Below are 15406 nucleotides of genomic sequence, written 5' to 3'. Positions count from 1 at the left end.
GAGAGAGAGAGAGAGAGAGAGAGAGAGAGAGAGAGAGAGGAGGGAATCTCGGACGCGTAATTACTCGCGTGCTTTTCACGCACACCCCGGCATTTGTCGACATAACTTTTTCACCCCTTGTCCATTGTCGTTCATTGGGCTTTTAGCAGTACCCTCTCTGAAATATGAGACTTTGGGATTTGTCGAAAATTCTTTCCCTTGGCAAGCAAGTGCCGTTGTTGCGGAGTCTTCGTGTAAAATTGCGCCACAAAGTTGGGTAAATCCTTCGGCTTTGATAATATAAATTCTTTGACAATGTGTTCTTCGGCTCTTGTCACAACTTTTATTAAATATCCTGCTTCAATATTCCGTATGACTTTAATCATCGGAATACATTGTAATTTGTTATTATTTTTTTAATTCTTTTTCGTTATCTAATTATGTACCTTCCATTCTATTTTTATATTATATTTTAATTGCTGAAGAAGACTAATTGTAAGTAAAGTTGAAACGTACAATGCTTTTCATCTTATTTTTGTAAATAAATTTGTGTTTTACTTTAAACTGACATCTTATTATGCTTGTTATTGGTCGTTGACCTTTCTTTCAAGTTTTGCTTTTTAGATCGAGCGTTTAACTCTTTTTTAATTCTTTGGCTTTATTGACAAGCTTATTTTAGCGATCGTAATTCGTGATACGACGCAATACGGTGAATGTAATGTGTTTTAATCTTCGCCATACGACCGATCGCAAGTTCTTCTTCTACTTTTAATTCCTTTAATAGACGTATCACAGTACTCGAGCATATTATTTATGGAGCTACAGTAGCGGTCGATAGATTCGCTTTTTCATTATTAAAAGCGTACGCTTGACAAATATTCGCAAAGCTTACGCGTGACCAGTGCGATAATTTCAGGGTCGATGAAAATGGCAAGCGTATGCGATCGATAATCATTTAATCGGTGCCTTAATTAGAGTCTAACGAGCTTACGAATGCGTGATTTATGCTGGAGGAAGATAAATACGGGCGGGCGAAATTTAAGCGGATTTTAAAATCGCTTTACCGCGCGGACGCACGGTCGAAAGATTTAGCGTATATGGCGCTAAAGCTAAACGAAAAGGCCGAAACTGTATACATTTGATAAGCGCGATAGGCGAAAGTGCAAACGAATGTCGCCGTTGCGCTGTCACGACGAAGCCCTTTTCCGTTCGCGATGAAAACGCGAAGCAGAGATACGTAACCGTTATATCAAACGAGCGTGGTCTTTGAATAATGCATGAGGGCGAGTGATATGCGCGAGGCGGAGAGGCATATTTTCAGCACCACTGGCGTTCTCTTTTTTTTCTGCATTCCAGCAAGATGCACGCTGTTCTGTTTCTCATTTTTGGCTCACAAACGCAATGCGATATTTTTCATGTAAATCCATTCAAATAGTAGACACGTAGGACAGAGAGAATCTTTCATTACAGCGCGCCTTCAATTCTCTAGAAACGAGTGTTTCTCGAAGGCAACTGGAGTGCTTAATAAAGAAGTTATTCTACAGTTAAGATAGTCTATAGTTTGATTTATAATTCGCGCGTCAGATTTTAGGATAGAATTTTAAATGTACTCTAATGCACATTTTAAATATGTGCGTATTTTTGATTCTTCAAATGCTTTTTATATTACACGGCACCGTAAAATTACAAAAGATATCTATTCTGAATTCTGAGACAAATAGATTGTCTTGGGTTTTAAAATCAAACTGAAGTAGATTTATATAGTTCAATTTTAATTACTATGTTTTTTCATTAACAAGTCCGCATTTTAATTTAAAGGCCGTCACAGCAGAGAATATCTCATTGTGGAGGGAAGCGATCGACCCAAAAAAAGACATCGGCATGTTACGGCGAGCAAACGTCGCGATGCCGATGCAAGCGGTACGTTCACGTATATTTACACACAAAACGATAAAAATTTAATCTAAAAGTTTTAATTATATTTATGAACTAATATTTATTTATTACGCCCCGATGATTGACGAGGTGAGCTAAAACTTTTTGGATATTCGTTTACAGTTAACGTGACAAAGATTGAGGTGATGCTCGAGGAAGCACCAGACAGCATCACCGTCGGTTCCATGTCATCTGAATTGGAAGCCACCACCGAACTTAATTCAACCTTTCCCCACGGTGAGTCTAATATAACTTTATTTAATATAATCCAATTGGAATTGTAACTCTTGTATATTTCTGGTCATGCCATGTTTCACGATATTTCTTTGTCCAGCCTTGTTAAGATATAAAGATGTCCTTTTTAGCCCTGCCTTTTTTTTCCCTCAAAGGACATAATGAGAATTAATGGTAGTCTCCGAAGTCTTCTTAATTCTTCTTCGTTCATGTTATTTGTAACTAGGAAAATACGCTTTTTTTACTTCTCGTTTCACTTCTCAAAAAATACAAGAAGTTGTATTTGTTACATAATTCTCTCTTAATATACTTGATGAAGTCTTAACACGAGTTTTTATCTTATCGTTATACCCCGAAGAACAGAAAGGAAACATGATTGAAAAAAGACACGACCAAGAGTTTGATGGGATCTCTGAAACATTGATCATGAATGATATTTCAATTTGGAAGAATCCCAAGAGAGTGGTCAGGGACCCTTCATATATCGTCCGTATTTTTGTCATGAATTTTTGACACGACTCTCCTCGGTTTCGCTGTGACAAACAAAAAGAAATATGATTCGTAGGGGTAAATGTATTTTTTAGGATAAATGTTTACCTTTCGCACGTCGATTTAATTTTACTTTCATCAACCAACGGAAAGTTATTCAGAGAGGATCATTTCATATCTCACGAAATCTCCATGAAATCTACACGATCGCGACGGAATAATGGTTCCACGGTCGGTGAGTGGAATGCATTATGCTGTTAATTGAGTAAATAATTGATTATCGCAACGTGCGAAACGCGGAAATTTTCCGATATCTAAGTTTTCGCTAATCCGATACCGTTTAGGCACGTTTCACGGCCGCTAACCATTTTAGTTTTATGCAAAGCTATAAACGGGCAGCAGGTTTATACTTCATGACACTCTACAGATTTTAAAAATGATTGTTGGTGACGGAAGATTGGTCGCGTAATTTTTCTGCAGGGATGAAAACGTGAAAAGTGAAAATTTATATTAATTTGGCGTACTTGATGAAATTCGCGATAAACCACTTGCGATACAATCTAACATGCTACGAGGAAAAATAAGTATTCCAAAATTCTGTAATGTGTTACGTTTTTGCAGTTACTTTAATTAAATTTTAATTTCTTAACTCTGCAAATTTTAAAAATGCATGATAACTCTTGTCACTGGAAGACAAAGAGAGGAGATTTAAAGCAGATATAAATTATGTATAGACTGTCGTCGCAAACTACGTATATTTTCTACGTATACATACAGCACGGATGCCAGCAACGAGTAGGCGAGCATTGTATAATGGAATCTGTCTAGTTCTTTTTCTCCTTCTGATTTTCTATACGATAGCCCGCGAGGTGAAGTTCTCTCTTCAGACACCGCGTTCGATCCGCGTAGGACGGCGGGATATCAATTTATCAGTTCGATCGTTTGCCATGCGAACGTGCTATGATACATCGTTAGACGGCATTGTAGGACCGCCCAACAAAGGTTTTACGTGTGACTGAACATCGAATTGTACCCCTGAGCGATATTTCCTGAGTCTATATTTTCTCGCTTGCAGCTAGCCGAACACGTTCGCGTAGTTAACTCATAGATCAAAGGATGCACAAGAGAAAATTAGGTCACATTATCGTGATGGTTGGTTTAACTTTAATCTCAGTACTAATCTATATTAATAGTGCCCACGCTGTGTATTCTTTCAACATTAATCTTTCAACACAAACTTATAACTTCCTTCGTCCCTTAGTCCAAAGTTTTTACACACTCTAGCGTAAGAAACGAGAACGGATTTAATCGGGGATTGCAGGCACAGGCGCGGTAGTGGTGCGAGCGGAGGAAGCCCTGATCGTCATTCTCGTCCTGGTCCTGTGGGTGGCTGCCATCGCTCTGTTTTTCAATCGATGGGGCAAGATCCGCATGCTCGAGCCGTATCAGCCGAAATTTCAGCAACAGCACAGACAAAGCTGCACCACCATAATCGACCCAAACCCCCTTCAGGTAAGTGCATTCGTGCCGCGCGCTCGCTCTCATCTCCGAGTGAACTCTCTTATTCCGCATGGGTAGTTGGCACAGAGAATGTCTGTACACAGTTGTTGGAACACGTCAAATTGCATCGTCGGATTAGCATAATGCACATTATCCGCACAAATGTGTGACGTAAACAGCTCTGTATGTCAGACTATGTTCTACATGACGCCGAATTGATTATGTATCTGTATATGTATCTAGAGATGTTAATCATTAATTCTTGCGACTAATGGGTAATCAGATAAAAGTAAATTAACGGTTTTCATTTATTTGGGAGGCATTGATTGCACACATTGCTTGATAAAGTTTGCAAGGTAATTAACGGAATTGAATTCGCTCTATAGCAAAGAATTTTAGGATTATTATTACGGTTGACTTGATATTTTCCCTTAAATTTCATGAATTTAATATAATTTTGTGTAACGTATCGTCATCATTGTGTATTTAATTAAATTAAATAATTCGCGAAGTTTCTTCGTGGCGCGTAAATTAATGCATTTTGCGGAACACAAATATCGCAGTTATACATATATATATAGCGAAGTGGAAATTAAATTTCCCGATATATACATCATGTAGCGACGCCGAGATTCTGATTATTTTCCATTTAATTACCAAAATAACGGCGAGCATTACGGCATACGGCTGGAGGGCAAACTCGGTATGTTAAACCGCCGTTAAAGGAGATTTGCAAACTCGTGAAACTGGTGTAATAACTACCGTAAACCTATCCAAGATACTGAGCCGGTTAAACGCCATGTAAGTGTCCTAATACTTTATTGCTCAATTAAAGAAAGGGTAAATGTCAAGGTCCTAATAACGTTTGCTTTGGAAGAAATACCGTAAACTTTAGAAGAAATACTGTAAATTTTTAATTTAAGCACAAAATACTTTATCTTTTTCTTAATGAAATTTACAGCCTAGTAAATACACGCGTATATAATGTGTCGTATATTATGGCATTGCAAGCAATAACTTGCACGTGAACGCTACCGACGCGAGCTCACGCGAAAAATAATGTATTTTTCATACGCCACGCGGGTCACGTAGACGTCAACCTTCTTGCTTCTACACAGATTTTACGTATAGGTTCATAAATTCACTCGTATCTTTCACCGGATCCTTATGGTAATTCAGCTTCAGCTTCCAAATCGTGCCATTCTTAGAAATCGAACCGGTCTGGAGTACCGCAGATCGTGTAAATTCTGCGTCGCAAAAAAGAATATCAATTACAAGCAGCTTAAAAAGAAGAATTTAATGAAATTGGGATTAATTTTAAAATATCATCTTTTACTCCTCGATTAAGTTAACTTTCTCTTAGAAGAGTGTTAAATAAATTTCTGCGCAAAGATACTCGATCGGCGGCTCTCTGAATCGAGGGAGTGCATATCTAGTAAGTCAAACATATCCAGTAAGTTAAACCGTCGATATCTCCATATTCGTTCTATATTCCAAATGCGCGCTTCGGGAGTTCCTAAATCTTGTAGCGCCCATTAAACTGCCAAACGCATTTATGTAACGGCTTATTTATGATTTATAGATAAATGCAAAATAAACGAGAGGATTTACTGCTGCGTGTTTGTTATAAATTGACCCTCGAATAGTACCATGCCAGAGCGGGCGCTTCTCATCGCGGTCGGACGCGGATAACATATGTTCCGTAACCGGCCCCGTTCCAGACAGATCATATATACTTCACGATTTCGTTATAATATATTTAAAGGGAAAATACGCGCGAACATGAGGCAATTTATCATTTATTATGTCATAAAATGCCCTGGGACTGCTTGATCCTCGCAGGTCGTTTAGCTTAATGGATATCCACGTTTAGCAGGTAATACATAAGTTTCAGACCTAACTGCCTTGATTTCTGAACCAGGTTCTTTCCGAAGCAAAAACATATCAGCGATTTTATTCGATAAAATATATTTGCTTTATCCGCAATGAAAATGCATAAATAAAACCTAATAAATTAAAGCGAGAGAATTCACCGCGCGGATGCGCGGATCATCTTTCATTTATATTAGAATTAAGGTTTTAATTTCATAGAGAGAGATTTTACATAACGAATATAGATGTGCTGAATTTGCGTGCCAATTTTTTTTTCCACGATATCGTTGCATTGACGCGTTTTATTATTCATGCGGTACGGCTTAGAAAAAAATTGGTTCGAGCGAACAACGCACTGCGTCTGGAATCGACCTTTTATCGGTTTTAGGATGCCCCGAATATTTCACGATGTCAATCGCATATATTGGCACCGGATTTACCGGTACAAAGGAATACAAATCATGACGCGAATGGGAAATATTTGAAATGGGTGCTCAACAACGGAGTTTACAGAAGCCCGATCATTTCGTCGCATATCGGCTGAGGTTTTTACGAACTCGCGCTATTCGTTATTTTATTCCGTGTAAAATTTTGCCTTCCGATATATTCCGATTGATATTGTATTTTTCTATCGCGTCAATTTATCGCGCTGGCGAATAAAAGCGGTAAAATAATCCTGGGTTTTGTATAAACATGATATAAAAGGTATATTAAATGTTTTTGTTGTAACAGAAGATTTTTGCTTCTGCACGTACAGACAAGGGGATGCATGTGCATAGGATGGACGTCACACGGGCGTTCCGCGTCCATGAGCTTCGAGCAATTACTTTTAGATAGGAATCACCGTTTGCCAATATGTATTTCTGCGTCCATATGGTAATTCAATCGCGGAAACGTTCGATTGCATTTCCGTTTACCACGTCAGAAACATGCCGACCTCGATTTTATCGAATCGGACAAATCGCGTATCTTAAAATTGTGCACCAACGGTCTGCGAGGACGATATTCGAAAGAAGCTGGCTCAAGACTATATTTTTTTGCTGAGTTTGAAAAAAAGTATATAAACTTCACGCAACATTATTAAGCTACCAAGACCCAGTTCGGGCCACAAATGACATTTTTCTGTCTAATTGATACTATATTTTTAATTTGTGGGATATACACAGTTGAATCACAATATTAATTTAGGCTAAACTCGGATAAGATGGCCATAGAGGAAAGATAAAGAGCGAAAGATATATAAAGATATAAATTATAAATTAACTTGTATCTTTGACGTCATGCAAGGAAAATTGATATTAACAACGTTCATGCTCATTGGTGACGCGCAGCGAGTCGAAGAGGGTTCTTTAATGAAACTAAATGAAAACTTTTCTCAGAATACTTGGCTTTCTATTTAACTATCCCGACTCGCAAACCATCATCCTGAATGTCCTTGATTAGTGAGACTTAATTCGTTTCAATGTAATTACTCGAGGTACACTCGAATTGTCGAATGTCGGATCGTCGGATTTCAAGACCAGTCTCTGAAGTCTCGTTTACTACGGGATTCGGATACCAGTTCGAAGTGTGTCCCGCGAGGATCTTCCAAATATTCGATTCAACATCCTGAGAGGAGAATCGATCGTTCATTTGCAATACCGGCTGCGAATGGATTTACTATTGTTCTCTAAATTGTTCGAGTGAGTATTTGGTGAGTTTCCAGAGGATTACAATCTACGGTTTAGAGGCTCTAGAGCTTCTAGAGGAAAGTTCGTGTCGTGTACACATAGTCTGGCATATTAACACCACTGCTGACTGCCTATCATGCATATTCCGCTCTGTGCAAACGAATATCTTCCCACTGATCAAGTAGATTCCAGAATATATCCATACTTAAACCTACGAGTCTTGGATCTACATATTTGCGCGTTTATATATTCATAAATCTTCGAATTATTGCAAATTTACGAACAAAAACGGAGAACTTGAATCGCCAGTGAATAATTAACAATTAGCAAAGGTATTATGATCGACCCAACTGGCAAATTTTATTGTTCACAAAACGCTACGTTTCGACTGCAGATTTCGGTCCTTTTCAAGCGTATAGAAACAACTCACAAATATTATGTACCGAAATCTGCGGTCGAAACGTAGCGTTTTGTGAACAATAAAATTTGCCAGTTGGGTCGATCATAATACCTTTGCTAATTGTATAATTTACGTTTCCACCTGATTCGTAAAGTCGCAAAAATACATTGTATTTATACAGTAAATTAATATGTTACTGATTGATACGTATCTTAAAGTTTTTGGATCTCAACATTAAACAATATTTCGTTATACCGAGGTCTCCAATCTGTATAAGATGCGCTGATTATGCTAATGTTTGCGAATAACGGCGTGATATTACATGCAATATTCAGGACAGTATAATAAAGCGGTATGCCGAACTGTACATCTGCGCACGAAACCTGCAATTTGTCATTCCGAGTATGCGAGTGGTGCGCTGCGTGGAGTTACATCGTTCCATCAAAGCTTTAAAGCACTGTCGTGCTGTATATTACACGCACTTTCGTTTGGGAGATATTATCCCATCTTGTTCCCGACGTATGTATACGTGTTCCTAGATCCGTAATCCGATGCAGCCGCGTTAAGCGATCTCGCTGTCTCGCGCAACTTTCGTGATTGATGAGGAAGCTGCGGGGAATAAGCCATCGAAGGGAGCTTGCAACGACTTTCGATCATACGAGCGAATTAATTTTTCGTTGAAATATTTCCCCGTACAATATCTGCTAAAGAAGACGATGAAATATATCGTTAATATACAAAATAAACAGAGCGCACAATACGACATTTTATTTAATCGTGTTATATTGCGATAAATGTCATGTAATAATTATTCCATAATTATTATCAGCGGCATTCTGTTTGCTTGTACATCGACTCTATAAATAGCAATAATCGAAAATCACGCGCAGCGTTAATAATGGACGAACGGTCTGTCCGAGTCAGATAAATTGTGGAAGATATTTAGCGAATCTCGATGTGTTCTCGGGGCTCTTCATCTCGATCGGACATCCCGTACATGCCCGAACGTCGAACATTTTCCGATAATTAGGATCGTGAGAATTTATATACCTAGCATCTCCAGTCGTATAATTCAGGAGCTGAGTAATTATTTCCGCAATCTCTCTCTCTTTCGCTCTCTCATTTTGCTGAAGATAAAAACGGTTACAGATACAAATCGTAGAAGAAAAATTGTAGCTTTTCTGTCTTTCCGCTTAAAAAATTGCGAGATGAAAAACTCCGTCTCGCTATATCCGTCGTTTAGCCGCGCTATGATATTTTATCGGCATATTTGATTCTGCTTGTCTAATATGCTCTGCATTACTCTCACAGCGGAGGATCACGAAGGACCGTAAATTGAATAGAGCATAGGCGGAGTACGCGTCCCCATTCGCTTTTGCATAATACATGTAAATGCAGCATCATCCTTGCCCTTTCAGCGAAACTCGCGACACCCGTAATCTCGGGAGATGCAGCACCCGCCGCGTCTTATAAAATCCAACGTGATAGCGACTTACGCCCGGCATCCGTGATAACGTACATATACCCGCGGCCCACAATGAAAATCGCGCGTACGCGAGCAAGCGCAAGCGTGTGCGTGTGTGTCGCATACCAGAGTTCTCCATTGCAGCTTTTCAGCCGCATAGTTTAGCGAGCTACCGGCGGTATGGCGCGGCATTATAAACCCAAAACTCTTTTAAGATGTCCTATTTACGTTCCACGAGGAAATCTTGTAACGCAATCTCTTCCCCTTGATTATAATAGAATTCAACAGAATGGCGTTATAACCCAATTTTGGCCTTGCACGAAGAAACTTCGATCGCGTTGGGAAACTTCATTTATGGAGGGACAATATTATCTCGGCTGGCCGCGAGGCTTTTATAAAACAAAATTCTCTCGTTATCACAACAATACTGTCACGGCCATTAAACCGTCATCGCGTCTACTAGAAAATCATGTCAACGTGTCCGACATGTACACGCGCTCGTATATCAGGTCACGTCCGCCCAACACATCTCCATCAGAGAAACAACGCAGTCACGTAGCCCGTTATACATCTCCGGTCTAAATGTTTCTATGAGAGCGCCATCATAGCTTTCCTATCATTTATTGGCTACAGATATATGTGCAGGTCATTCGAGAGAAACGTGTTCCAATCCATCATTTATTGGCTACAGACATTCGTGTACAGATCATTCGAGAGGATCGTGTTCCGCCCCAAAAAAATCACCAATTTTTAGCATGTCGCTTAAAAGAGATGGATTTATTCGTAATAATGGATCTGACTCATTCAGGGTACACACAATTTCGAGTTGCGTACTTATGGCACTTACAATTAATCGTACGATGTCGCTTAATCGTAATGTCAATAGCGCGTTTGATTGTCGAGGATATTTATCACCGCATCATTATCAGTGATTAACAGCGATATCATATTCAACGACTATCATGTTTCGGCATTATAGCCGCGTATATATATTTTTAGTCGTATCGCACATAAAATCGATAAAAAGATTTCAGTTTTATGTTCGCGTTGCACATTTGTCAGACTGCCGTTTTAAATATAACTCGCCGCTGATTTATATCAGCGTCGTAAACCGTGTTCCGAGATCGCGCAGCGCCAAACATATCCGTCAGGATTCGCCGGGACTTTTCCTCTTGTGTTCGCAGCCCCGGAGCTACTCGAAGTTCAACATCCACTGCATGGAGCATCCGGTGAGCTGCGTGTCGGCCGCGGCCGGGCCGGCTGCCAGGCTGCGCCAGAACAGCGTGTTCGTGGGCTCGAGCACGTCGCTGCTGCCGACCAGCCAAGAGACGCCCAGGCGAACCAAGAGCGCGTTCGATCTGCAGTCGCTGGTGCACGCGGAGGGCGCCGGGTCGCAGAACGATGAGGAGCGCGACGGTGACACGCTGAGGACCCTCAGGTCCATCGGCGAGTCGTCGCGGCTGCTGCAGCAGCGGGAGCGCCGGCCCAGTACCTATCTGTTCGACCGTATGGACGTCCTGGCGAGGCCGACGCTGCAGCGGGAGCGCGGCATGAGTATCTGTCACTTCGACAGGACGGACGTCCTGGCCAGGCCGCTGCAGAGGGACCGCGGCATGAGTATCTGTCACTTCGACAGGACGGACGTTCTGGCCAGGCCGCTGCAGAGGGACCGCGGCATGAGCATCTGCCACTTCGACCGGACGGACGTCCTGGCGAGACCGTCGTTGCAGCGCGATCGCGGCATGAGTATCAGCCCCTTCGACCGGACGGACGTCCTGGCGAGACCGGCGTTGCAGCGCGATCGCGGCATGAGTATCTGTCACTTCGACAGAATGGACGTGCTGGCGAGGCCCACGTTTCCGCCCGGCAAGTCCCTGCTGCGGGAGAGACGCGTCAGCGTGTGCAACTTCCTGGAGAGGGACGAGGAGTCGCCGGGCAGCAGGAGTTCCCTGCAAACGGACAAGCGGTTGAGCGTCAGTAACGTCGACAGAATTGAGACTCTCGGGAAATCGTCGTCGCGCCGAGACCTACGCGCCAGCGCCAATAACGTGGACACCCGGCAGGACGTAACGTTGGTGAAATGCATCACGATCAGAGAGAGAAACAACTCCGTGCATCACATCGATCGTCCATCCTGCAGCAAAACGTCCGACGTCGTGCTCGGATACAAAGCGACGTGCGTTTAATCGGCCGCTTCTTCCGGAGGCTGAAGAGAACGCGCGAAGACGACGACGACGATAACATTGATTCCGTGACCGATAGTCCAGTTGGTCTGCCTTGGACGAAATACGGCTGTGAAATTCTTTCGTAATCGCTTTTGCTTCGATGCCAGCACATCCTTTATCGCTTATATTTCTTGTATTCTTTTATGGATTCTCCTGGAAAAAAAATATCACAGCCCTGAGCACCTTATCGAATGGCCCTTATCGAACCGTCGATGCAGACTGCGATAACTAATCGCTGCATTTCGAACGTTATGCGGTTTCGAAATGACGACTCGCCCTCATTTCTCTCTTTGCGCCATAAACGTCGCTTCAATCTCGCTCGCTCGCTTCGCACACAGATGGAGAACGGTCTAGTTCTCTCAGTCAGAGAAATATTTCGCACCCATTTCCTGCACATGCGAAATTACGTGCGCGTCGGGTCTTTCCAGGTACTCTCCAGAAATTAAAGGCGTGTCGCGTGGCCATGCAAACAGGAGGGCGGACGTTGAGGATCGTTTTTCAGTTACTCTTTTTCTTTTGTTATTTTTTCTTCCTTTTTTCCCGCGGGCTAAATGTAATAACGAAATTACCTACCGCGCCCTCGATTCGGTCGGCCTTATGAATGATACATGACGGGCATTTCGACGAATTCGCCCAGGGAAATTACGTTCGTTGAATTTCCCTTCGTTACTCGACGATTTGTCGTTAATGGTATATTCGAGAGTTTCGCTAGCCGAACAATGAAACCGTAGAACGCAACTGATATATTGCGAACACAGCCGCGTCAGTACTTAAACCGAATAAATACGGCGGGAGAGCCGCGATTATATACGAGCATTGGTAAATGGTTTCATTGATGCGTTTATTCGGGCGGCCCGGAATTTTTAATTAACATCCTTGATCGCGGGGGTCTGACGAGTGGGCGGCGTATAATCAGTCCTACGGAAAAGGAATCGATCGACCAACTGCATTCACTCCTATCCAATTGTGGTCTTTATCTCTCTTTCTCTCTCTCTCTCTCTCTTTCTGTCTTTTACTCACATAGCCATAATTATAGACGGAGACTTTTTCTCCTCTTTCTCCTCTTCCTCTCGGACTGCAATCCGTTGTAGGGAGCGAATCGTAGAAATTACTCTATTCTTCGGAGAGATGAGGTCTCGCGTAGCATCTCCTCTTCTTGTAAACGTACGGGCTCTCGCAAATTGTCTGCACACACAAGGCAGCGTAAATCATTTAATTAAACGCAACGGCGCGTTCACCAAGCGCGTTCGATCGTTCGATCAGTAGAACCTGTCAACGCCATCAGCATAAGGAAAAGAACGGCACATGCTCTCAGGGATTATTATTTAAAATCTTCACTCGTGAAAAACAGTCTCTGTCGCTCTAATATAGTCCATCGAATACGCATTTATTTCTTGCATTTCAATTAAACGTTACAGAGCCTATTAATTTAGCTATAATGTTGAACGGATTGATATCGAATGTATCGGTCGGATCGTTAATTGAGCTTTGTGGTCGGCCAATGTACGAAACACGATACGTAGTCAGTGCAAAAACGACCGTACGTTTACATTTAACGATCGTAACGGTCATTAAAATTTCATTATCGCATAATGGGTTTGATTGCGCTTCTAGTTTTGGCGAGCACGTCATAATTCTACGCGATTAATGCTGTCGTAAAGTACAAAAACGTTCAAAGCATATACTATTCTAAAGTCACAGACAGAAACTATAATAATATTCGCCGTCATATCCACGAATATATCCGTAACGATATAACGAAATAATCACCTATTTTGAATAATTAATAGATTTACATGGTACATTATACATACATATACGGGAACTAAATGTCAGATATTTTCGGAGAGCCTACATATTTTTATCTGTTGGGATAAGACAAGCAGTTACTATTGAGATTATTCTTAGTATCTATAGTTCCTTCGACATTGGAAGGTGATGTATGAAGCGCGACTTACATGGGTTCGGTGCTAGAGAGCTCTTACCGAGATTCGTAGATTGTACACGTGTTTGTAGAGCACGAAATTAAAGAGATGATCTCATTGAGCCGTCGGTACATTATCGGCTTTTAATTTGAAAGTTCACGCTAAGAGATAATTAAAAGCGAGAACTGAAAAACAGAGATGTTAACTGGATAACTCTCAATGCGAACATCTCTCAATTTATTAAAGACCCCTGTCTGCTGTTTTGATGCTTTAATTAAATGTGCAACGAAAGTCACCGTGCAAAAAGCGAGAAATCAACACAGTTTTAATCCTCTATGCAGCGGAAAGCGGCCTTCAATAAAACCAAATATTACCGTGAAATTTTCTCGCGTGCATTTATATAAAAGCGGGAGTGCGAATCTCTTTGCCGACGAGATTATCATTTTATTTTTCCCTTCTGACGTAATTGTATTACTATATGTAACTAAAGCGCTCGGCTCAATAATACATATTAATCTACGCGAAAAACGTACCTCGTCTACAGTAGTCAATACATTATTGTTCCAAACTATCATGACTGTTAAATAACATAAATATGTGATCTTCTTTCTTTCATGTGAAATAAAATACTATTTCTCGCGATCAGAATCCCTGTTATCTCTATTATGGAAATTGTAAACTTTATGGAAGTATTAAATGCAGTTATAGCTCGTGATCTCTCATTGCAGATCAAAATTCATTAACAAGGGGACCTTCTCTTAATTAGCCGAGAATATCGTAGAGTAATTATATATATACGTATGTAGACACATTCAGACCAAATGTAAGCTTTAAATTTTAAGATTATAAAATATTAATAGTGAAGACTACTCATATAGATTACGCGTTAACTTTCATGGACTTCATATCTCAAACGTTCGTACTTTCGACGATTCAGACTGTTTCAATAAAAAAACATTTGAGAATTTTAAAAAGTACGCGTATTTTTTCATGGATGTCCGATAAATATTTGTGACACGGGATTTATGTACACCTCTCTTTTTTTTTGCATAAGAACGAAGCGTTGTGAAAATAACGCGTTGCATATTATATTTTGTTGAATACTCGTTCAATCCCATATTTATTTAAAAAATATATAGAAATTGCCAAATGATTTAGTAATGAAAGTATTGTTGAAGAGTGCATTTACTCCGGAAAATTCTTGCAGTTTTTTTGTAAATCTTTACGAAAACATCGAGACATTTTTATAACAGATTTTCTGTTATATTTATTGGTTGCGAAGAATTTGAAGTGTTTGAAGAGGAGTACAATATCAAAGAACTATATATGAATAAGAATAATAATGTTAGACTTATGGGATATGATTTAAAAGTATGATGTATGGTTAAAAAGATTGGATCACTATAAACAATTTGCGAAGTGGACAAATTGTTTAGATAAGGAGCGTTTATTAAACGAGTTAATGCTAATAAATTGTATACCTTATTATAACATATATATTTAATTATTTATATTTTAAGGAGTTTGTTATTTATATAATTGTAAAACTCCGATTAATCAACTGACGTTAACCGACTTCGATTTCTTAATAATTTATCATTGTGTGCGTTGGTTCGAGTAATTTTTCTAGTCATCGTATAACCATGTGTAGAAGATAATTTTGTGAACATGTTAGCGAATGACTTTTTTACAATAAATATTATTTGAAATGA

General features: G+C 40.4%; 1 protein-coding gene across 1 annotated transcript in view; it reads left to right on the top strand.

The window, feature by feature from the left end:
• LOC112455202 overlaps positions 1-15406 on the top strand; it is a 27124-nt gene extending 11718 nt beyond the window's left edge. The window contains exons 2-5 of the mRNA XM_025016991.1: positions 1798-1899; positions 2038-2151; positions 3959-4149; positions 10729-15406. Coding sequence (XP_024872759.1) covers positions 2061-2151; positions 3959-4149; positions 10729-11730 — 1284 coding nt within the window. The 5' untranslated portion in view covers positions 1798-1899; positions 2038-2060 and the 3' untranslated portion in view covers positions 11731-15406. The remainder of the gene's footprint in view (positions 1-1797; positions 1900-2037; positions 2152-3958; positions 4150-10728) is intronic.

This window comes from Temnothorax curvispinosus, unplaced genomic scaffold, assembly GCF_003070985.1.
Source record: "Temnothorax curvispinosus isolate PA1 unplaced genomic scaffold, ASM307098v1 QBEX01005876.1, whole genome shotgun sequence".
In the NCBI taxonomy this organism is placed as follows: domain Eukaryota; kingdom Metazoa; phylum Arthropoda; class Insecta; order Hymenoptera; family Formicidae; genus Temnothorax; species Temnothorax curvispinosus.
Note: the sequence above shows the minus strand (reverse complement) of the source record. Positions and strands in the feature narration are given on the sequence as shown.